Genomic DNA, 25,569 nt, shown 5'->3' on the forward strand with positions numbered 1-25,569 from the left:
GGAACTGTCTAATGCGGGCAGTGGGAAAGAAGGAACGTAATCTGTGATACACCAGCTTTGCTGCACACATTAGTTTATCGCTTTTTAAAATAACAGGTTGTAAAGAGGACTAAATAGAAATTTAATTATTAGGTAAGTTGCAGCTTGTTTGGGTCAAATTAGCTTCTTTTTGTCAACTGATATTTTTGTGAGTTAGCGTTAAGAGTTATATAGTTATAGTTAGCTGGCTAGCTGCCGGCTAACCTCTCTGTGTAGAGAAACGATTTGTAACAGACTTGCTTCTGTTCCTTATATTGTACTAATCAACTACTGACTGTTACTGTGACACTTTCTCTATCTGATTTATATAATTATATGTTAAGTTAAAGCTGATGGATGAGGAGGATGACTGTCCAGATCTGGTTCCTATTGAGGAGAAGAGCACAACACCTTCTGCTCAAATACCTGTCACCATCATAACAGGTTATTTGGGTGAGAGATCCAATTTCCTTCACTTAACCACTAAACAACTAAATAATGCTATTAATAATGTGTAGTTTATTATGTAAATGTCATTATTATTATTATTAATAAAATACTATACAATATAATTACAACTGTTTATGAAAACCTCCTATATTTTGACATTATGAACAGTAAAATTAAAACTGTAACATCACAAGAGTCAATTGTATACAATTCTGAAATGAGTTCAGTGTTTTTTTTTTAATGCAAACCATTGTAAATTGGTTTGTTTTCAGTAAAAAGGTCAAGTGACATAAAACCATTGTAATAAAGGGTTTGCTTTGCATTTTGGCACACATTCTGAATGTTACTATGGGAAAGCAAGTTTATTGCATTTCACATTTTTAGTGAGTGCATTTCAATTTGGCATGAGTTGCACTGTTGCCTCACCGCAAGAAGGTCCTGGGTTCTATCCTGGCTCATGTGGGTCTGTGTGGAGTTTGCATGTTCACACCGTGTCCTTGTGGGTTTTCTCTGGGAGCTCCGGTTTCCTCCCACAGTTCAAAGACATGCAAGTGAGGTGAATTGGAGACACAAAATTGTCCAAGACTGTGTTTAATATAACCTTGTAAACTGATAAACCTTGTGTAATGAGTAACCGTTTGTGTCATGAATGTAACCAAAGTGTAAAAATTACGTTAAAATCCTAATAAACAAACACAAAATCAATTTGGCAATCATAAAGTATTCTGATTCTGATTTCTCTCCATAACTGTGGCACATTGCACCTGTTGAAAACTTTCAGTCTTTTTTACATTGCTGGGAAAGGTTCTATTTAAGTGCTGACAGTAATTGTGACTGGGTGTGTTTATTCAAATTTAACCTGATTAACAGTTGAATTTGTCTAATTTGGTTAATTATTTGAATAAGCAGACAATTCTTAGAGACAAGGTCTCCAAAAAGGTCTAAGGATTGGTATTAGATAACCTTTTACCTTTAATAAATAACATTATTTATAACATATTTAAAAACTTATTTTCTTTGTTAAATGTAATTTATTTTGTGGATATAAAACAATTAACTATGCTGAATGTGCAAAAATACAAAAATGTAATCAGGCTGAGGTGACGTATAGAAAATATTTTTTTATCCATAGTTAACATGTGAGTTTTGTTTTGTTTAAATATATGTTGACATCACATTTATCTTCCCAAAAAGTGAAATGATTGTAAGTAATCCTAAAACTAATGTATTTTCTTTTTCACTCTACATATTTATTTTACAGGTGCTGGAAAAACAACACTCTTAAACTACATCCTGACAGAGCAGCATAACAAAAGAATAGCGGTCATCCTCAATGAATTTGGTGAAGGTAAATTAACTAACAAGACCATGATCTAAACCAGAAAGTTTGTATTTATGTGTATCATTAGGTCTAGTTATAATTGTATTGCTGGGCTGCACTAGGCTGAAGTCTGGACCTGCCCACACTTAATTCAAACCCCATTTCTAAAAAAGTTTGGATATTTTGTAAAAAGCAATACTTTTGAACTTTAATTCATCTGACAAAAGTACAAAGAAAAGTTCCACTGTTTAGAATTTGATGACAATTGTTTTTAGCTTTTAGTTGAGCTATAATGTTAAGACTTCTTTTTTGCCCAGCAACATCCAATGTGTATAAGACTGTCCATTTTTTCCACACTCAGTGTACACTTTTCTAACAAGTGTATGTAAACTTGTGACCCTAACTGAAGTCCTTTAGTTTTTCTAGGGGTTTAGTCCAGAAGAGGGCAGCAGAGTCTGTACTACAGACTAGAGAACGAATTGGTCAGAAGGAAGGCATTGATATGGTTGTTTAGAAACGGGAGAGCCACCTGAAACGAAATTTGTTTACTTAAAGTAATGAGGCAACAAAAAGGAGTAAAGTTTCACTACTGTTCAACACATATTTCTCCTCAAATAAGAGTCTCTGTCCCAAACTACATACTACTTTACTAACTAGTATTTTAAAATAGTTACATTACTGTATACTAATTTTGCTGTGCCTTTCAGAATTTGGAAGGGTAGCATAATCTGTCAGTTCTAAATCATATAGTATGTTTTGTTGTTTGCTTAAGCATAGACAGGCTTTAGTACTGATATGTTGGTGTGGTGTGATGCAGGCAGTGCACTGGAGAAATCCCTGGCTGTGAGTCAGGCAGGAGAGCTGTATGAAGAATGGCTGGAGCTTAGGAATGGCTGCCTGTGCTGCTCAGTGAAGTATGAACTTGTTTTGTAACTTATTTTATATGTCAGTGTTAATGTGAGCACAAATACAATAAAATACTGGTGTCGTTTTTGAGGTTTTTTAACTGTTCGTGGAAAATTGGTTTCTAATTGTCTATGTTTAAGAAACCCGATAAGAATAGACATGTGCTGTCAGTTCTATAAATTTGGTTTGATTTGCATGCCAAAACATACTTAGAGTTTAGTAAATAACAAATAATATGTAAAAATAGAATTAACTATTTACTTTAATAACAATTTTATTTATATGTATGTTGTACACAGAATTACTGACATCATCATCTGCACAAATTGTCAACTCTATCTGTAAAACTGAAATTGACTCCAATATGACCATCACCCATCGCAATTTATGTGGATGGTGGACACTTAACAGCATAGCTGTGACACAGTCATGATAGTGTGTGGTGCTGATAAGAGTGCTGCTTAACCTAGGAGGCATCCCAAATCAGTTCTGTAATTAGTAGTGTGTTAGCACAGTAGTGACGCAACTTGTGGTACTGCTTATTGAACACAATATTTAGTACCTTACATGTATTTAAAATTAGAAGGACACCAATGTAAATAAATCCAGCAGAAATTTGATAATGGGTTGTATATAATGTATATATAATGTGTATATCATGTATATAATGCCTGCAATAAATTAATTTCTCAGCTGGCTTTACCACAGTTGAGTAAGAAGAAGTTAGAGTATTATATATATTTATGAGTATTTGGTTATGCATTAAAATCCTTATGTACTTCCTATGCAGGGATAATGGATTGAAGGCAATAGAAAATCTGATGGAGAAGAAAGGAAAATTTGACTACATCCTTCTTGAGACAACCGGTCTGGCAGATCCAGGTGATTTTTTTATTTTTATTTTTTTGTCTGTCACTGTCCAGACATGCTTGTATGTATTTATTAACTTCTTTTTTATTTATTAAGCATGTTGATAGAAAAAAAAATAGCAATTTGCAATATAGTTGCTAAATGTACAGTCATATATTTTGTATATATCCACAGAATTAAATAAGCACCTCTTTGACCCAGTATTACCTGAAACTGTAAACTCTGAGCTTTACAAAGCTGAAATTCATGGCTAGACTACCATTCAAAAGCATTCTGTAACCTGGACCCATTAACAATGTATGACGAGACAACTTTAACCATATTTGTTTTTCTTATGAGTTCTTTAAGTTGCCAAATGTTAATTATTCAAAAGTGGAATTCAAAAACAGAAAAACATTCTACATTCACACAACAACTATTATTGTCCTTAGCCACCAATAGATTTCAAAGCATGGTTTAGAAAAAGGTTGCATAACAGTGGTAAACATGACCCTTTTCCAGCTGTTTTGGAAATCAAATTTAAGGAAGCTTGTATTAAAAGAACTGATTTTATTTCTTTTAGTCATTAGTAATTGTTTTTGCTTTGTAGTGTTTTAGTTAAATACAGCTCAGAAAGTTTTGGGAATTAGGTTTGTATAATCATATTGCCAACCATATTATAGAAATGATTATCTCCAATGTTAGCCTAGCGTGGTTCCATAACTTCAAATTAAGAGTTGTACAAATAGTACATTACGTGCCTATTCAATTTGTGTTAGAATGTGAAGATTATGTGTTAGATTAAATGTGTTAGAGTGAAGAAGTGCGACCTCTGCTGGCGCAGGAAAATGGGCAGGCCATCTATCAATTCTAAGATTTGATAATTGATAAAAAAGATTTGAGTTGATAATAGTGTGTGTTAGGGACCAATTTCAAACAACAGTAAAATTAATCCATTACACCTTCCGTAAAAATGGGTGGGTTTGAACTTTATGTCGAGTGGCTGTACTTAAGACTGTTTAATGAATAAACATAAGGTAAGCAAAGGCAATTACTTCCTACTAGGTCCATTTATTTAGACATTTCTGTTTATTTAAGAGTATAAGAGAACAGAATGAAACAACATGCACAGTGTACTGCAGCTTGTGCAATGATGAGATTATTTGTAAGGAGGATTTGTTGTTTTGTTTGTATGATAACTCGCTCTGAGCTGTTTTGTTTGTATGATAACTCTCTCTGAGCTGTTTGCTGGATGTATTTCAAAGCCTGAATTATCATCTTCATTTTTGATTCTTAATTTTAGCAGTACTTTAGGAGAGGACACTGAGTTTTAGGGCCACTTTTTTATGTTTTTCCCCCCAATTTTCTTCCTAATCTAGTCGTATCCAGTTACCTTTATAGCATCATGCTTTCTCTGTACTCAAGTCAAGTCAAATTTATTTATATAGCACTTTTTTACAATAGACATTGTCACAAGGCAGCTTTGCAAAATCCAGGACCAACAGATACAAAACCCCCTGTTGAGCAAGCCGAGGGACAGTGGCAAAAAAAAACTCCCTTAAAATTACAGGAAGAAACCTTGAGAGGAACCAGACTCAGCGGGGCCCATCCTTGTTGGGTGGTCTGTACTGATACCCTGTACTGATTCCTCTGCACTGAGGTGCATCGTAACTGACACACCCCCTTCGACAAGTGTGCAGTACCGACTGCATCTTTTCACCTGCACAAGGCGCGTTCATATGCGGATCAGCTTTGTGTACAGAGAGCCACACCCTGGTCAATGCATTATCCCTTAACTTTGCACAGGTGGCATCAATCAGCCAGCAGAGGTTGTAGCTGCATCAGTTATAAGGAACCCTGATCCAGATCCGGCTTTCCCACCCTGTATGAACAACAGCCAATTGTTGTTCATGTAGCCGCCCAGCCCAGCCGGATAGCACAGCTGAAATTCAAAATGATGTGTTCGAAATCCCTGCTCTGGTGTGCTAGCGTGTTTTATCGTTGCGCCACTTTTTATATTTTACTTTAAAAATAACATCTAAATAATATGGCCAAAAAGTGTGCAATGGGTTAGCAATTTTCCTTGTGTTATAATGAGTATAATCTCCTGGCACAGTTGTACAAGAATGCCAAAACCTTGAAACTGTGTTCATGAAGTATTTTGTCTTTATTCTTAAAGTCAAATCTAAAAAAGTAACAGTGGCCGTTCTAGTGTCTAGGCTGGTTTTTTTATTTTTTTTTTATTTTTTTTTTTTCTCTCCAAATTTTGGTAGAGGGCTGAGATTTAACAGTCATGATTTGCTACTGATTTGCCTATATGTACACATTTAGATTTAGCTTTTTAAAATTATTTTTCTTCATAGTTTGTGAAGTTCACCCTCATTATCAGAGAATGCTGAGGGAATCTTCTGGTTGTTAGCAGATTCACAAAATCAATAGAAAAGTCATAAAGGCCAACACAAATGACAAAATGATTGACAAGTGTCAGGGGGCAGTGCCTGTCTGGTTCTTGCAGACACGGTACCATATGGAGCTGATGGAGCATGCTCAGTCCAGGGCTTGTTTCATAGCTTTAGCTTGTTATTGTTTGAAACAGGCCTGTCACTCTGAGGAGTCTCATGGGATTGAGATCCTCTCCATGCCAAAAAAGTGATTGTAGCCTAAATGGGTTATGCATCTAGTGTCTCTTAAGAACACACTTTCATTACCAAGCTATCAAATATTTATGGTGATTTCTTATTCTACCCTGACGGCCTGACAAAAGTCCATAATACGAACAAGATAAGCCCACGCTGTCACACGAATCTGTGCAATAACTGAAACCTGTAAAATCTGATTGCATGGAAACAAACAAAAACACCTTGTGCTGGGGAAAAGATTTAACCACGTATTAAATTTGTTAATGCATTTTAAAGTGCCCAGGGACTTTGTGGTTAAATTTACTAATACTTAAAAAATGTTTGCTTTAGTATCAATCAACATACTTATACCACAGCAGTTATATCATGACTTGCTTAGTACTATTATTTGTATGTGTTGTATTTAATAGAATAGAATGCCTTTAATTGTTATATATATATGAATACAGAATCACAGTACAATGAAATTCTTTCTTCACATACCCCAGCTTGTTTGGCAGCTGACGTCAGAGCGCAGGGTCAGCCATCGTACTGCGCTTCTGGAGAAGAGAGGGTTAAGGGCCTTGCCTAAGGGCCCAACAGTGGCTGCATGGCAGAGCTGGGATTCAAACTCTCAATCAGTTGAGAGCCCAAAGCTCTACCCACTAGGCTACCACTGTTTATATTTTTTGTTTTGTTTTTGACACAGGAGCGGTTGCATCTATGTTCTGGGTGGATGCGGAACTGGGAAGTGATCTTTATTTGGATGGTAAGAATTAAAAAGCTTAAAAGTAATTCATTCTGGCCTATTATTGTCTAACTTTGACTGTTCCTGTAAGGGGTTGCCATCATGGATCATTCATCTCCATTTTGCACTGTCCTGAGCATCCTCTTCTTTCACACCAACCACATGCAAGTTTAGTTAAGCAGTATACATACATTAAATATCATCATCAGAAATGTTTTACTCTAGTGAAACATACTAGATTATTCTGTGTACATGAGTATTGAAACAATCTGGTAACTGCTAAAGTCCCATAATAAGAAATAAAGTCAACCTTCTTTAAATCTGTTCAAACATTATTGAGATAGGTGGCATGGCGGCTCAGTAGGTAGCACTGTCGCCTCACAGCAAGAAGGTTCTGGGTTTGATCCCCAGGTGGGGCGGTCCGAGTCCTTTCTGTGTGAAGTTTGCATGTTCTGCTCATGTCTGTGTGGGTTTCCTCTCACAGTCCAAAAACATGCAAGTGAGGTGAATTGGAGATATGAAATTGGCATTGATGAATCTTGAGTAATGAGTAACTACAGTTTCTGTCATGAATGTAAAAGTTCTGTCAAAGTGTGTAAAACATGACGTTAAAATCCTAATAAATAAATAAATAAATAAACATTATTAAGATAAGCTATGCTATTGCACTATAATCTTACTTGTAATGTATATGCAGATACAGTATGCAGTAGAAATTCCAATATACTTGTCTGATTATTTATAAGATAACACTTATCTATTGCAATATAACTTTAAGAACCATTAGTTAATTGAATTACAAAAAAAGATCATTAGATACTGTGTAGAAGATAAAGAATGTAGAAGATATGTTTGTTTTAATGTAACTGCTTCTTTATTTCTGTTTCAGGCATTATTACAGTCATTGATGCAAAATATGGACAGCAGGTAAGACTGCAATAAATACAGTTATTGATATTTTAATTGTGATATTTGTAGTTGTTTATTCTTATCACGTTATCTTATAAACTAATAAAATATAACTACAGTAGGTAAATTCTGTAAAATTTAAGCTATTATTAATGCTACAAAGTGTAAATTTATCAGTCACTGATTAATGAAGCAGTTAAAACTAGTTGGGACGCACTCCGTGAGCCCTAAAGACAATACTCCCCTCTCTTTGTTTTAAAGTTGTGAAGTGTCCATTCTTGTGTGCTCTTAGCCACAAGTTGCTTCCTTCATTGCTGGATGGGAGGAGGACAGTAATAGTGACACCTGGATAATAGGGCATCATTTAAAGGGTGTCAGAGCCAGCAAGCCTCCCCCCTTTTATGTTTCTGTTGGCACCTTCGCCCATTCTGGCCCTCTGGGAGCTTGAAAGAGGCCGGTGATGATAAAAACTAAAAGAAATGCGGGAATCGGTGCACATCACTCTAATAGGCCTGTCACCTCTGTGTCCAATACCACAGCAAGACCTGATGTGTGGGGTTTCATCAGATGGAATAGTGTGTGTGTGTGTGTGTGTGTGTGTGTGTGTGTGTGTGTGTGTGTGTGTGTGTGTGTGTGTGTGTGTGTGTTTGTGTGTGTTGAGAGGGCTTAAATGAGATCTGATTTCCCTGTGCCCTCCACTGACTGAATGACCTGGACATTTTCAGTTTTGATTTCATTGCTGTCTGTGAGAATGAGTGGACAGGTATGATGGCTCTCAAAGATGACAGAGGTCTGGTGTCTAGAGTCAGTGTAATTACACTGTTATTAAAATGACCACTGAAACATCCATCCAACCATCCAGCCTAAAGAAAAAGAATCATCTTTTTGATAACATTGTTTGAAAGTTTTTATGGTTCTTCAGTCACTTTTTGTCTTTAATTCTCAAGTCACTTTAGTTTTTGTGACGTGTCAGACTGAAATGACCCAGTGTTTTTTTTTTTTTTTGTACTGAGTCAATTAATTTGATTATAAAGTAGACATAAATCAGACCATTAGTATTGGACAGGTATTGGTTTTTGGCCTGTGAAGTTTGATGGGTAGACTAGAGTTGTTGTGTTTCTGTTATGCTGCTGTATTTTAATGTCATGAACACAGTATCAGCCAGTTGGATAATTTTTCTTTGTTTATTTTAATTTATTTATTTATTTATAATTTGTTACAGTATGCATACCGAATTCCAAAAAATTGGGACAGTAGGAAATATGTAAATAAAAACAGACAGCAATAATTTGCCTATATTTTTTACTCGAGATTTTGGGTTGTGGGAGGCATTTGGGGCTTATAAGTAAGATCAGTGGGAATTAGAATAAGGAAATTTTAGTAACTTTTTAAGCAGTGTTCATAGCTCCTCTATAGTATCTAAATTAATGTTGTATTTTATAAAGGGTCTATGACATTTTGTTATAAAATGGTACAAGTACAAGCTAAAACAGGCATTGACTTTAAAGGGTTAAATAATCATTCGTAAGGTGAGTAGCCGTAATTACTTGGTGACGTAGTGAGAACCATTTGTTTTGTTAGTAAAAATACAGATAGCAGCGTCTCTTCATGTAAACATAATGTAAATGGAGACACCTTTGCCTCATGCTTTATGGGGAAGCAGAAACCTCTTGTTTATATGTTTTAACTGGATGAACTTAAACTTTCTCAGTTTAAACGAGGATAAAACTGAATTAGTGATATTTGGAAGACCGGATTTTATGAACAATCACAGTGAGTCTCTCGGGTCGTTAGCTCGATACAACAGATCATGTGTTAAGAATTTAGGGGTGATTTTTGATAACTTTTAAGTTTGGTAAGCAGATAAGTTCGGTTGTACAAAATAGTTTCTTTCAAGGATTTTAAAAGGGTTATCCATGCTTTTATTTCTTCTCGTTTAGACTATTGTAACTCTTTGTACATGGGTGTAGACCAATCGTCCCTTCGTCGGTTGCAGTTGGTGCACAATGCAGCAGCCCGTCTTTTAACTGGGAGAAGAAAACGTGATTTATTAATGCCAGTCCTGGCTTCCCTCCATTGGCTCCCAGTGAAATTTAGGATTGATTTCAAAGTATTATTGCTGGTTTTTAAGGCCTTAAATAGGATGGCACCATCATACATTGCAAGTTCAGACTCTGCTAAAAGCCCCAAGGTCTGGTAACCTAATGCTTTTGGAAACATTAAGATCTAAGCTCAGAAGCAGAGGTGATCGAGCCTTTGCCGTAGCTGCTCCAACATTATGGAACAACTTCCCTTCCCAGATTAGAACTGCACAATCATTTGGTGTTTTTAGGTCAAGGCTGAAGACATATCTTTTTACTTTGGCGTTTAACACTGGTTGAAGGGTGTAGCAACTGTAATTAATAGTTTTAATATGTATTATGTTTTAGGAATGTAACTTATTATGTTTTTCATGGTATATTAGAGATTTATTTTTGACAGTTTTGATGTCACATAGTATACTGAGCCTGTACAGCACTTTGGTCAGCCACGGTTATGTATAAGGTGCTATATAAAATTAACTTTGCCTTGCCTTTTACTATTAATTGTTTATAATTACCATTTTAAAAAACTGTGATTTGGGCTTATTTTTTTACATTTTGTTTTAAAGCAATTGACTGAGGAGAAACCAGAAGGCCTTATTAATGAAGCTGCGAGGTAAGATAGCTCTTATCTGATCTGATCAATACCATTAGCACTGTAAATGTTAACTCTTGGTACAAGTCCTACATTTATTGTTTGGACAATATTATTAGTCGAGGCTAAAAGTAGACAAGCAGGCCATTAAACTACCTCTGTTTGCCAATAAATTATTTGATCTGATAAAGGCCAGCCTTAAACCTGATCAAACATCTGTGTAGAGACTTGAGGTTTATAGATAGATGGAGCTTGAGATAATCTGCCATGAAGAGTGGAATAAGCTGCCCAAATCCATGTGGGCAATGCTTGTTAAAATGTATCCAAAAAGACTTGAAGGAGCCTCTACAAAGTGTTGAATAATGGGTCTGAATACATTTGTAAGTAAAACATTTTTTTTAAGTATTCTTTCAGTTTTGTTCTCCCTGTGTCTGTGTTGGTTTCCACCGTGTGCTCCAGTTTCATCCCACACGTCCAACGACATGCAGTCAGGCCAATTGGAGCTAATAAAAATAGTCTGTGTGTGTGTCCTTCAATGGACTGGCAATCTGTGAACCTGACCAGAATATAGTGGTGATAATACAGACAATGAATAAATGTTTTCACTTTGTCATTATCATTGTTTTTTCCCATTATGCTTGCTTTATTTTACTATATATGGTATTGTCCTATACCATATATTTCTTTATTCATGTGTGCTGCTCACATGACTGTGGTAAAAGACGGGTTGTCTTCTGTTCTGTGTCTGTCTTGCTTCCCACCCACTGTGAAAGTTACACTGGAGAATATGGAGCGTACTGGAATGCTCACAAGTGTCCAGGGCTGCTGTTACCGCCTCTGTTCTTTGTTTTCTCTCACCCCACAAAACGGTGGGACCTTATGAGTATGCCACCCACAGTCTGTAAGACAACAAAGAGGGGGTGAACGTAAAAGAACAAACAGTGTGTGTTTATGCTTCTAGACAAACACTCACACAGTAAACACACTCTTTTACATATATTAGTGAATGGGGTTTTGAACAAAGCAATAAAGAGTGTGAAACGCTTTAAAGTGTCTCGGTTCTATTACTTTATTGTCTTATTCCTACCCAGACCCAACCCACACACACACATTAGGTTTGTAGACAGTAAATGTTTTTGGTGTTGGCTAATCCTAAAATGCGTTTCTTTAAAAAGTTGGCTTCTCGTTTTCAAATGCACACTGCTAGTGATGTGTTCTTTACACAGATTCTTTCTTTTTCAGGCAGATAGCTCTTGCTGATCTGACCATCATAAATAAAACAGATCTGGTGAATGAGGGTGATCTTGGTCAGCTTCGAGACACAGTGAGGTATGAAATCACAAATACACACTTCTATGAATGCAGGCGATACATTTATTTTAGCATTTACCAAATTATTTAAGTGTGATTGGCGGCGGAGGCTCAGCGCTTACGGTAGTGGACCAGTAATCAAGGGTCGCTGCATCAAGCCCAACCATGCCCAGTTGCTACTGTTGGCTTAACAGTCAGTTGCTTTCATTGTATTTGGTCACAGTATATAGTAGGTCACTTTGTATAAAAGCTTTTGCTAAATAATGTTAATGTAAATGCTTTTTTAAAGATGCATTGTGACCACCAATGCTTTAACTTAAGATTTAAATAGGTTTTGCATTGTTCATCTGACAATTACCCGCAACAGCACATAAACATATTTAGTGAAGAAAGTACCTGCATTTCACACTAAATAATGTGTAAATCAATGACATTACATGTATAATGTATTATATTATTAGATTATATTTGTTGTGGCTGCATGTGGTTTGGAATGTAGCCATAATTTTTGCTATGGGATTAAAACAAGACAGGACAGCATTATGTGCAAGTTCTGCCAGTAATTACTTTCAAATGAATATTTAACAGTGAAATCAATAGTCTGGCAGTAATTTTAAGTCCAGTTGTGCTTCCAGCCGATCAAAAATACACAAACATGATGGATTAAAATATAGGACTCTTTACATTAAGATGACAATGTAATGATAGTTATCATTAATCCAATATTTGGTTGATAAATCATTTTAGTTTTATGCTACTTCAATATGATATTTACTAACTGGCACAAATGTACCTTAAAAATTTTCTCTCTACTGGCATTTCACAATCAATTATCATATAATTTTAAGTGGCTCTTTTTTAACTGTTTCAGGACGATCAATGGTCTTGTTAGAATCATGGAAACACAAAGGTCCAGGTGAGTTCAATACTATTCTTTCAATATAGTCTCTCCCAAATGCAGGACTGAACGCTACAGGACATCTTTCCCTACAACTGCAATCAGACTGTTCAACAACTCATAACAATTAAAAAAAAATCATAATAATTTATAGTAAGTACCTACATTTTGTATGCTATGCATGCACCATAAATATAGTGTTTACGTGTATATAGAATCTTACTGTGACTTTAATTACCTGTTTTATACTGTTAGTGAATGTTGTATGTATGCAAGAAGTTGTCTATCTAAATATGCCACAGTTATTATAATAGTTACTTCTTTTAAATTTCACATCTACATATTGCAAATGTTTTCCTATTCTGGCTTGAAGAAATTCCATAAATGTTTTCACAATATCATGTACGGTAGATGGTAAAAACACAACACATTTCTTTTCAAGGGTTGACCTGTCTCAGGTGTTGGATCTGCATTCTTTCGACACCAGTAATAGTGAGAGGTAAGATGTTTTTCTGTTGGTTAAAGCTTTATTAATGAAACTTTTGGTTCCTGTGTACATCTCAGTGTCAATATTCAATGTCCCCATTTCATTCAGCCAAGCTAGAATTGGTTACTGTATTTTAAATGCCAATTCACGTGAGTAGTAAGAATTCCTAGAAAATAAACAATTGTTTTTAAATACTTATACACCAGAATAAATACACTGTTTTTACTTAATTAATCTTCTTAGATTTTTTAACACATGTATTAACTTATTTGATATATTTATGGAAAAAAAAAGGTTCATGCAAGTGCTGCACAGTATGGGCATAAATAATGCTTAAAATTGTTAGTATTAGTATTAATGTCAATTTTAAATTCTAGCTATGCATTTTTTTCCCCAATCTAATCGTATCCAATTATATCCAGTTATACTGGTTAAATATCTCCTCCGCTGCTGTCGACCCCTGCTCAAATGAGAAAGGTCGTACCTAACACACACCTCACCGTCACGTGCACTTGCCAACCACTTCTTCCCGTATTGATGTCACAGATGGCAGTATCGCAAACGGTGAGTCTCGCACTGCTCACCATTATCCCCCGTCTCTGTGCAGACACCATCGACCAGACAGCAGAGGTCGTAATTTCAGTAGCAATGAGGAATCTTTTCGGCCATCCCTCCCCTGGCAGACGTTAGCCAATCATGTCTGCATGTAGGCTTCTGGATGCTCAATGCTCTGCTTATTTTTTTATTCTTCTTATTCTACTCAATGTACAACAGTGCTCTGGTCACATTATTTAAGTGAATAATTTAATGCTAATTTTAAACACAGGTACAGTTGATAAACAACAGTTGATGGCCAAGTGTATGTGGACACTTAACCATGAGCCTGTTGGACATACCATTCCAAAACTGTATGCATTAATATACCCAGTATTTTGGCAAGAGGTATGACCATGACCTGACCATGAGCATGTTCCAAAATGATGGGCGATTATATCAAGTTGGCTGTTATAAAATCCTTCTCTTAAGATTTGGACAGTGTTTGCCAGATTTGGAGTCAAAATAATTTTTTAAGTTAGGTACTGATGCTGGATGAGATTTTTTTAGTTTACAATTAATGTTTCAATTTATCCCACAAATAATTTTCTGTCCAGGCCACTAGATTTCTTCCACATCAAACCATTACTTTATGGACCTCACGGTAAATCAAGCTATGTTTTTTTTTTTTTTTTTTGTATTACTGGGATCTTTTATACAGTATGTCTGTGGTGTATTCTACTGTCATAAGTACATCGAATATAAAGAGTTTAAATTTTACCATGTATATAATGAAGGTTTTGAGTACTATAAGATTTTCTTGGCCCCACAAAATGACAATTGCAATAAATAAATTTTTTATTGTTTATTTAATATTTAGGTATTGTACAATTACCCCTAGCTCTCCCTAAACGATGTTTGCAAACTCCACTGTACAACTTGACCACAGACTGTTGTAGAAAAGTGGACGCTTCCAGTTCGCTTATTAAGTATTTTCGCCCCTAAGACATACCTGGAACCTGCTGTTTTAATTATTGCTCTGAAATCTTCTTTTCCGGCTGTCTATAGAGGAATCGTGTCCTTGCATATGTGGGTTGTTACTGTGTTTGTAATGTCGTTGTTTGCAACAGTCGTGGCTCGACAAACCGTGCAGTATGTAATGTTTTAGTCAGTTCTAAACTGCTGACACGCATCATTTCTTTGGCAGGTTCTTCCGGTGCACCTTTGGTCTTCCTCTGTTCATCCTCCATCTGTTTTTGTTTATTTTTTTCACAATATCGAGAAAGCCTCTCTCATCTGTTAACACCGACATGCTAACGCTACCTGGCTAACTCTTAAGCTGTATCAAAAATGCACAACGCTCCATAGTGCTTATTATATGATATTATAATATTTTATGATTTGCCCTACAGCTGTTGTATTAATTATGTTACTGTATGGCGGTATTTAAAAAATCTGTACGGTATGAGGAATCAAAGACGGTATATCGAATATACTGTCATACCACCCAGCACTACTAGGATGCTAGCAAACATTAGCCCATATTCATGCCATTGGGGTTTGCTTGGTTCTGAATGTTTTTTTTTTCTAGTGCTTTACTTTCAGGTGACAATTTAAGCCAGCAAACTAAGTCTCAAATCCCATGTGACTTGCAATGTCATGTTTGAAATGCTAATTGGTTGATGCCAGCATGTGACAAAAATAATATAGACAGCTTTATTTATAATGGTCAGTTATTTTTAACAAATAAAAGTATGTAGAATAATCAGTAACGTTTTGTGTGAGAACGTGCTGTCTGACAGTACAATGCAATGTACATATACAGTGGATATAAAAAGTGTACACACCCTTGTTAAAATGCCAGGTTTAGTGATGTAAAAAAATGAGACCAAGATAAATCATTTCAGAACTTTTACCACCTTTAATGTGACCTATACCCTGTACATCTCAATTGAAAAACAAACTGAAATCTTTAGGGGGAAGAAGTGAAAACTAAAAAACTAAAATAATGTGGTTGCATAAGTGTGCACATCCTCTTATAACTGGGGGTGTGGCTGTGTTCAGAATGAACCTATTACATTCAAACTCATGTTAAATAGGAATCAGTAGACACCTGCCATCATTTAAAGTGCCTCTGATTAACCCCATATTAGTTCAGTTGTTCTAGTAGGCTTTTCCTGACATTTTCTTAGTCGCAAAAGTCATGGTCCGTAGAGAGCTCCCAAAGCATCAGAGGGATCTCGTTGTCAAAAGGCATCAGTCTGGAGAAGGGTACAAAAGAATTTCCAAGGCATTAGATATACCATGGAACACAGTGAAGACAGTCATTATCAAGTGGAGAAAATATAGGACAACGGTGACTGCCAAAAACAGGACGTCCCTGTAAAATTGCTGAAAAGACAAGAAGAAAACTGGTCAGGGAGGCTACCAAGAGGCCTACAGCAACATTGAAGGAGTTGCAGGAATTTCTGGCATGTACTGGCTGTGTACTACATATGACAACAATATCCCATATTCTTCATTTGTCTGGGCTATGGGGTAGGGTGGCAAGACGGAAGCATCTTCTTACAAAGAAAAACATCCAAGCCCGGCAAAATTTTGCAAAAAAGCATTTGAACTCTCTTAAAATCATGTGGGACAATGTGTTATGGTCTGATGAAGCCAAGGTTGAACTTTTCGGCCATAATTCCAAAAGGTATGTTTGGCACAAAAACAACACTGCACATCACCAAAAGAACACCATACCCTCAGTGAAGCATGGTGGTGGCAGCATCATGCCGTGGGACTGTTTTTCTTCAGCTGGTACCGGGGCCTTAGTCAAGGTGGAGGGAATTATGAACAGTTCCAAATGCCAGTCGATGTTGGCACAAAACCTTCAGGTTTCTGCTAGAAAGCTGAAGATGAAGAGGAACTTCATCTTTCAGCATGACAACGACCCAAAGCATACATCCAAATCAACAAAAAATGGCTTCACCAGAAGAAGATTAAAGTTTTGTAATGGCCCAGCCAGAGTCCAGATCTGAATCCGATTGAAAATCTGTGGGGTGATCTGAAGAGGGCTGTACACAAGAGATGCCCCCGCAATCTGACAGATTTGGAGCGTTTTTGCAAAGAAGAGTGGGCAAATATTGCTAAGTCAAGATGTGCCATGCTGAGACGCTCCTACCCAAAAAGACTGAGTGCTGTAATAACATCAAAAGGTGCTTCAACAAAGTATTAGTTTAAGGGTGTGCACAGTTATGCAACCACATTATTTTAGTTTTTTATTTTTCACTTCTTCCCCCTAAAGATTTCAGTTTGTTTTTCAATTGAGATGTACAGGTCATAGGTCACATTAAAGGTGGTAAAAGTTCTGAAATGATTTATCTTGGTCTCATTTTTTTACATCACTAAACCTGGCATTTTAACAAGGGTGTGTACACTTTTTATATCCACTGTACTTGAGTTGTCCATTAACTATTTTAATTGTACAGTAGTATACAGGCACTGAGCTGTTGTGCATCCCAAGCTTACCAAAGCTTTTAGTCGTGGATCATAAATTGCTTGTACTGTAACAAAAGCCACAAAGGCATTGATCAGACCGTAACAGATGATCAGGCTGACCCAACATTGATATGTAGATACTGTAGATTAGGTCAAATTATCAGCAACAATACCAGACTCTGTTAGCAAAAGACAGATTACTCATTTATCCCTACAAAGTGTGCCTTTAATGAGATGACCTGCGTCACAACACAGCACGGTAGCTAAGCGTTGAGCAGGGTGAAACAGTGTTAATGTGAATGGGAAAACCCAGCTGCGGAGGATTAAAGCCCTGAGCACATAGAAACTCTTCAGATACACGTCCATACACCCACCCTTTCAGCCTCAGTGTGCCCCATTTCCCCTGCTGAGCTGGGGTTACCCCCCTCGGTTCTGCCTGTGTGGTACTCCCAGCAGAGAGAGTAATCCAGAGGCCAACATTTACCCTCCCTCTGGGGTCACGGACCTCTTTCTGTCTTACTTGCTCTCTCGCATTCTGCCCACAAAAACATTTTTTTTTCACCAGAATGTAGACCTGCGTTAAGACAGGCCTTTAATTCCAGCTCTTTGTGGGGATTTGGTAGGGGTGTGTAAGAAGGTATTAAACTTCAATCAGAACAGTTGATTTATATTGAAATGACTTTGAAATCTGTGTTGTGTCTTGCCCAGGCTAATTGAGAAGCTAGAGCTAATGAAAACAACACAGCCACATCTAGACAAGGTAATGGGTTTTGTTTTTTTTCCATTAAAAGTAGAAATGGTCTTGCACACATAACATTACAGGATTTGGAACGTCTAAGAACATTTGATGAGAAATATGCACAGAATGATCAGATAACTCTGGGAAATATGAAGGAATGTATGATTCATTTTTTTCTTATGCCGGATGCCCTTCCTGACACAACCCTATTTATTCAGGCTTGGGACCGGCACTTAGGGTGCACTGATGGCCCCCCTCCTAATAGCTTGTCCATGATCCTGTAAATTGTCCATGATCGTCCAAATTGAACATTACCTGTTCTGTCATGAATATAACAAAAGTGTGTAAAACATGATGTTAAAATTCTAATAAATAAATTAAATCAATACATTTTATGCAGTAAAGTTGTTGTTCAATTATATTTTAATAGAACTGTGGTACCACCACTTTTTAAATAAATAAGCTTGTAATTATTTATTCACCTAATGATTGTTAAAAAAGTTCATCAAGTTAATGCTAATAACAACCAGACCATTTTGTATTGCACGATATTTATTATTAAATTCATCTATTTGTGTTTTGTTGCTATGTGGCCATAATTTGGAAGGATACTTGTTTTTTATCTTGAGTTTTTATTCTTTACTTATTTTTTATTTTTTATTAGTTTGTTTGTTTCTGTTTTACAAAATGCCATCTAACGCTTCCATACTATGAGCGGTTTGACTGGGGCAGAGTTTTAAATCACTTGCCAGTGTACTAAGTGCACTACATGTGCCTACTTACCTAATTACTGTGTAAAATCCAGCTTTTTTAATCTGGTTGAATTTTATGTCAACAGTTGGTCAGTTCTTTTTGTGTGTTTTTACACACACAACTTTTAGATTTAAATAGACTCTGGTCTGTGCACAACTGACAGTATAAAAATATTTATATGCTTATCATTTTGATGTTTTAGTCGTTTTTTTCATTAAGCCATTAGAATGTTGTTGTTGTTACCTAGTTTCTGCTTTTTTTTTTTTTTACTATAGTTAAGTTAAATTGAGTTGTTTGGCAACTGATTTTAAGGTAAAGCAAGAGATTACAATCAAACTGGTGATGGCATGTTACTTCAATTTAATTGAAAAACTGATTAAAAATCAATTATTACTGTAAAGTCAGTTTCTAGTCCTATAAGCTCTGTGCTTTAATAGAGTTGCATAGAAGGCCCTGGGTTTGATCCCCAGGTGGGGCGGTCCGGGTCCTTTCTGTTTGGAGTTTGCATGTTCTCCCCGTGTCCGCGTGGGTTTCCTCCCACAGTCCAAAAACAAGCAGTCATGTTAATTGAAGATACAAAATTGTCCATGACTGTTCGATATTAAACTTGTGAATTGATGAATCTTGTGTAATGAGTAACTACCGTTTCTGTCATGAATGTAACCAAAGAGTGTAAAACCTGACATTTAAATCCTAATAAATGAATAAATAATAGAGTTGCGTAATTGAAAATCGGTAACTTTGTACTTTTTGCAATACATTGTAATAACGGTGCAATATTTGCTTAACTTTTTTGACTGTTTAGATTTTTAATTTTTTTTTACATATCCTTACTTTTCTACTTTTTAATATTTGTGTAAACACTTTGTATTTTTATATTCTTGAAAGTTGCTCTAACACTGCAAATTTCCCCCTGTGGGATATAATAAAAGGCTATCTTATCTAAGTATTGGTAAACCTCTATGGTGTTTTTTTTTTTTTTTTTTTTTTTTTTTTTTTTTAATCTATCACATTACTTGTTTACATTTTCAATGTCTTCAATTAATACTGCTATTGATCAGCCAGGCGTCTACACAGACATGACTAGCTATGTGTGTGTGGGGGGTGAGCTAAAGCCCTCCAATAGATTGCTGTCCTGCCCAGGGTATTCTTGCTTTGTCCTTAATTGTCCTAAAAAGTTTCTCTTTCTGTCAGGCAGTTCAAAATATTCTCTGCTTTGTGACAGTTTAAATAAATAATCTGTCTCTACTGCAGTAATAAAGGTAGTATATTTTACTGTCAAGTAGTAAACATTTTGTTATATTGCCCAGCCCTAGCTTAATGACATTTTAAGTTATGTAAAACACTTTACCTGAGAAAATAGACCAACATGATTAAACATTATTAAACAATGGTTAAAGAGGCACCAAAATAATTAAATAATGATGTAGTCATCAATAAAGTCTTAAAGTACACAGATGGTTTTTAGTTTTTTGGGTTTTTGGTAGAAAAATAAAAATAAAATCCTGTCTGATGTAATTTCTTACTACAAATAAAATGGTTCAAGATTATACATGATTGTTTCTTAATATCAATGCACTTAATTATAATAAAACACCCCCTTAATCCCTCTGCAACCCCCTGAATTTCCACTGATATGGAACACTTTGGAAGTAAAGAGCTTCATGTTTCTTAGAAAGATTTTAACCCAAGACCCTGTTCTGAGTGTGCAAATCACAGGATGCTCTCCAGAGATCTTCAATGAGTTTCACTTCCTTATTTTTATTTCCTATATTCACTGCAGAGACTAATTGTAGAAATTGCTAGTGATTTTGGGGGGGGGGTCAGATTTTGCATTGGCCCTCTCTTCCCGCATCTGTCCTTGCCTCCCCACCCCTCCTCTCAGCGAGACGAACCACATTGCTCTTTTCATGCAAACGAGTCCCCTGTTTTCTGTTGTTATTCCAGAGAAAAAAGGAAGTGTGTTACTTCGACACTGTTAAACAATGGTTTAAATATCTGCAAAGTGGTCTTGTAATGCCCCAAGGAAGTTCACAGCTTTTGGAGTGAAGAAAAACGAGTTGACCAAGATTGTGTGAAAGTCTTGTGTGTTAGTCTCTTGGTGAAATTAAGCTGTTTAACACATTTGGTGATAAATATTAACTGTGTTTGTGGAAATACTAATACTTCTACTTACCATGTTGTTGCGTAACCCCATCGCCATTCCATTTTTAGTCAATTTAAAGACATGTAATTTACAGAAAAACTTAACATAATTTTATAGCTGTTAAATATTTATTGTAAAGCTATCTGTTTCTGTTTTTACAGAATATAATAACAGTTACGTTTGAAGTACCTGGAAGTGTCTCTGAGGACGAGCTAAATGTGTTTATTCAGGTATAAATGACCCCTATTAGAATATACAGTTTGTCCATATACAAAATAGCTTCTAAAAACAATGGTTCTATATTATTGTTGTATTGTTAGTATTAAATAAGTCATGTAAGCATTTGTCTTTCTTTGTGTTTAGAATCTTTTATGGGAAAAGGTGTTTGAAAACAAAGCAGGATTGCCAATGGACATCATTCGCTTAAAGGTAACGATTATCTGGCATCATGAGTAGATATCTGGTTCAAAAAGCATTAGTCCAAGCATTAATGAGTTTATTTGTAGTGAATTGCTCAGATTCTCTTTAGCTTTTCCTAAGTATTTTTCTACTTGTGTTTGCTGAATCTGGACTTTTACAGTAGCATGTAACATACTGGGCTTAAATAAATGCTAATTGTGCATCATAATATTTTGTTAAGCATTTTGAGCTCCGTATGTGAAAAAGAACACTGTCATCAAATATAATACGATTTGGCTTGACATGACTGACATTAAATCTAATAACAAAAATCCCTAAGACTGAACATGTGAAAGCATCACTTAGTGAATCTTTTTTTAAGATTTGTATATGTTAATGAAGATGCCAAACTACTTAGGAAACAAGCCACCTAAATAAAATGTGACCCCTAAATTAATAGCCATACATTCACCATAAATAAAACATACAATGACAAAATAATATAATTCCATTACAGTTGCAATAGTAGCATTGTGCCAGATTCCCAGAAATCTGTGGGAATCCATGGACATCTTAGGTGCATTCTCTAGAGCAGTGGTCCCCAAACACCCGGGTCATTTATTACCGGGCCGCACAGAAAGAATAAATAATTAGAGATTGCTACAAGAGCAATTAAATTTTCAAAACTCTTCAGGTATTATTGTCTCCAATCACCACTAGGTGGGAGCAGCATCTCATTGCATCAAAAAAGCTCAGAATTCACAATGATTTTCCATTCTATAGTTATTCTATTTTAAATCCTCCATCCACCGCCGGTTCGTGAAATTATATCTTATATGAAACCGGTCCATGCTGCAAAAAAGGCTGGGGACTGCTGCTATAGAGCAACATGACAAATTATTAGAATCTCATTTTCAAAATGTTTAGAAAGAATTTCTCAGTGACATTGCTCTAAATTGTGTAATGTTGTGCATTTGCACCATCGTGGCTTATTGTATGAAAGAAGAAAAATATGCAGTCATGGAAATATTAAGAAAGAGTCATAAAGATCAGTTTTTGTTATTTATATAAATGCCTGGGACTCCTGCTGGTGATTAGTGTAATGCGTTTGCAGCAATCTTAGTGTCTAAATCACCTGAAGCACTGTTTAACACTCAGTATTTTAATGTTGGAAAGTGACAAAGTCTCACTTATTTGTAAGTGTGAACAAGAGGAATTTCAATATAAAACATTTAAATATAAGAAACTGACTCTGCCTACATTTCTTTTGAAGTTTGTCGTGCTTGTTGAAATACTTTTTACCAAATGGGATTTGCATCTGTTTATTAGTCGATACCATCTAACATGCTAATTAGGATATAATTCAGGTTATACAATCATACAGTTCAATGGAGGGAAGTTTACAAAGGTTTATCTTTGTAAAGGTTTATCTACATTTTTACAGTTATCTAAAAACAGGATTTATGAATACATATTAAAATGCAGTTTTTAAGCACACCCATAGTTGAAATATGTGTTATGTACATGATACACTCTACAGTAGCCTGGGTTATACAAAAAAATCCAGGTCCCTCCTCTAAAAAAGTATGTATTAGACCAGCAATAAGTTCAACCCGTCCAAAATAATAATGGTAACCAGTGATGGGATTTTCTGTGTCAGGGAATCCTGTCTCTTCATGGAAAGCAGAAGAAGGCCATGCTGCAGGGCGTTCACGAGCTTTACGAGCTGGAGGAAACACCCGAAGCCTGGACAGATGAAGAGCCCAGAGTCAACCGACTGGTCTTCATTGGTTAGACTTTCACCTTGTCACCATCTCTTTCCTGTTATTACCAGCTGTGTTTTTAAACAGACTTTTTATATTTTTAGCAACATGTTTGGCTGAGCATGTGCTTCTATAATAACCATATCAGCATGACAGTTATTACTGCAATATCATTTAAGGACCTGAAGGTCACGCAGAAGGTCAACAGTAATTTCAGACCAGACTAAGATTTTTTTCATATTTCCTGAATTTTTTACAATATTAGTTATGGCAAATTTCTAGATATGGTAAAATATCTAAATTATTAGCAATTTTGCATGAGAAATGTTTATTTTGAACTGATTATAAATTCTCTCAAGACTTAGCCTTTTATACATCGTCTTTTTTCTGCTAGTTCTATTGAAAATCCTCTTTTGCTATTAAACATATGAGCAAGGGTCCATGAGCAAGGCCCTTAACCCTCAATTGCTCATCGTGTTCTGCTCATTGTGTAAGTCGCTTTGGATAAAAGCGTCTGCTAAATGCTGAAAATGTAAATGTAAACATGCACATTAACCTGAATATTAAACTGCAGTTTTCTGGGTAGGCTCTGCATGTGAAAGCATTTAATCAGTAAGTGACAATAGTACAATTGACTATTTACAAATCATTCGTCACATGTGAACAAAAACATTACCAGGCAGAAAAAATACTGTGGCCTTTTCTATAAACATTATCACAACAAAGAAGCAACATTACAAACAATGCAACATTTGCAAGGAAAAAGGCTAATAAAGTAATATCCCAATATTTGCCTATATGTTAATGGAATCTTCACACAAATGCAAATCGACCATATAGTTGCCATTGATGCATCCCATACCATGGTAGATGTTGGCTTTTGCACCCTAATAGTCTTAATAGGTTCTTTTCGTTTTTGGTGCAAAGACATTGGTGTAATTTTTCCTGAAAACAAGCTGAAACATTGACTCACCTGACCATAGCATGTTTCCACATTTTAATGGTCATGTCTTTTAAACCATCTAAGAAGAGCTCAGGCCAGAGAACTGGGTCACGTTTCTGTATAGAACTGTTGCGCAGCTTTCTCTTTGTGTAATAAAGTTTCAGGTTGCATTTCTTGATGCGGTGGCAGACTCTGTTAAGTGACAACAGTTTTCTGAAGTACTTCTGAGTCTGTGGCTATATTTATCATATTTGCATGATGGTTTCTACTGCAAATTTACTGAATTCTACTGCAGGAACTAAATCAAGAACTGAAGGTGTTGTCAATACTCAGTAAGGTGTGTGGAATCTGTTATGAATGAATCAGCAGTAAATCATTTTGTGGATGGGATGTTGGGCAGAGGAAAAAAATTATTTTGACACTAGTATTTTGAACCTAAATCCATATATGTTGGATTGTTATATGTCACATCATGAGTTCTGGGTCACTGATGTGTAAAAATGTGCTATATGGTAAACTGGCATGTGTAAATAGCATGGTCGTGTTATTACTAGCAAAAGTAACTTGGTATATACACAGATTATGCATATAATACTCAATATTTACATATTAAACACCTTCTTCTTATTACAGGTCGACATCTGGATAGAGACGTTCTGAAGACAAAGTTTCTCCCTCTAATCTCTGATGAAAAGAAATGTATAGAGTAGAGGCTTCTGAGATTGCAGACCATCCTAAGACCAGTAGCTGTCTTCTACATGATAATGGGCAAAGAAGAACCGAAATTAGACCCTAATTATTGCTCCAAGTTGTTTTGGACATTACATATAATACATATAATTTGGTTTAGGTAATAGATTATGGTGCCACACCCTGCACTCCAACTTTGGTGTTTTTTTGATGATATTAAGGTACTCCATTTGCAAGGGTGGAACAGGGCTTATATCACTGAGCACTTGTGATGTTGAATTTCTAGTCCATAAATGACATCTTCATGATGAGCTTGTATGTGAAGTCTGAACACTAATGTTTACATGAATTGCTGCTGTGATCAGATATGTTCGAGTTTCTGCAAACTCCTAATGGATATTTGTACACAAAATACCTGATAAATAATTTTACCAAAAAGGATCATTTGTTGACTTGACTTATTTGACTTAATAGTGAAATTTGAGTACTAAGATTATGTTTTATGTTGAATTGTATTTATAAATTATAGTTGGATTGACAGAAGAATATAAAGTTTTTGTATGACCAATGGAAAAGTCAATCTGACATGTCCGAATAGGAAAATGTTTACATAAAAAACATGTATGCAAACGCTTATTTGCCCATTTGTAGTTAAATACTCCAATACATGAAAATTAGGGCTGTCGAAGTTAACGCGATAATAACGCATTAACGCAATCTCAATTTAACGCGATTAAAAAAAATAGTGCCGTTAACGCAAATTCTAGTTCATGTTGAGACTTGACTGGTAGAACCAACGTTTTAATGTCGGACTTGCCACCGTTGTTCATTTGCGGTTTGTTAAAATAATATAACTGAGCGTCGTAGGGATGCACTTGCGTAATAAAGAAATAAATACACGGTATATTCACAAGTTGTCGGGAGCAAA

At 35.8% G+C, this 25,569-nt stretch overlaps 1 protein-coding gene across 1 annotated transcript; it reads left to right on the forward strand.

Annotated features, from left to right (window-relative positions):
- Nucleotides 1-46: 46 nt before the first annotated feature.
- cbwd (COBW domain containing) lies at nucleotides 47-25,082 on the forward strand. Its single transcript, XM_062998469.1, has 16 exons — nucleotides 47-132; nucleotides 363-471; nucleotides 1,730-1,816; nucleotides 2,607-2,703; nucleotides 3,486-3,577; nucleotides 6,872-6,931; nucleotides 7,800-7,837; nucleotides 10,470-10,516; nucleotides 11,738-11,824; nucleotides 12,678-12,722; nucleotides 13,147-13,203; nucleotides 17,917-17,968; nucleotides 21,008-21,076; nucleotides 21,210-21,275; nucleotides 22,906-23,035; nucleotides 24,585-25,082. Exons 2-16 carry the CDS (start codon nucleotides 372-374, stop codon nucleotides 24,659-24,661), a joined length of 1,104 nt encoding a protein of 367 aa, XP_062854539.1. The 5' UTR covers nucleotides 47-132; nucleotides 363-371; the 3' UTR covers nucleotides 24,662-25,082.
- The last annotated feature ends 487 nt before the right edge of the window (nucleotides 25,083-25,569 follow it).

This window comes from Trichomycterus rosablanca, chromosome 7 (assembly GCF_030014385.1).
Source record: "Trichomycterus rosablanca isolate fTriRos1 chromosome 7, fTriRos1.hap1, whole genome shotgun sequence".
NCBI lineage: Eukaryota > Metazoa > Chordata > Actinopteri > Siluriformes > Trichomycteridae > Trichomycterus > Trichomycterus rosablanca.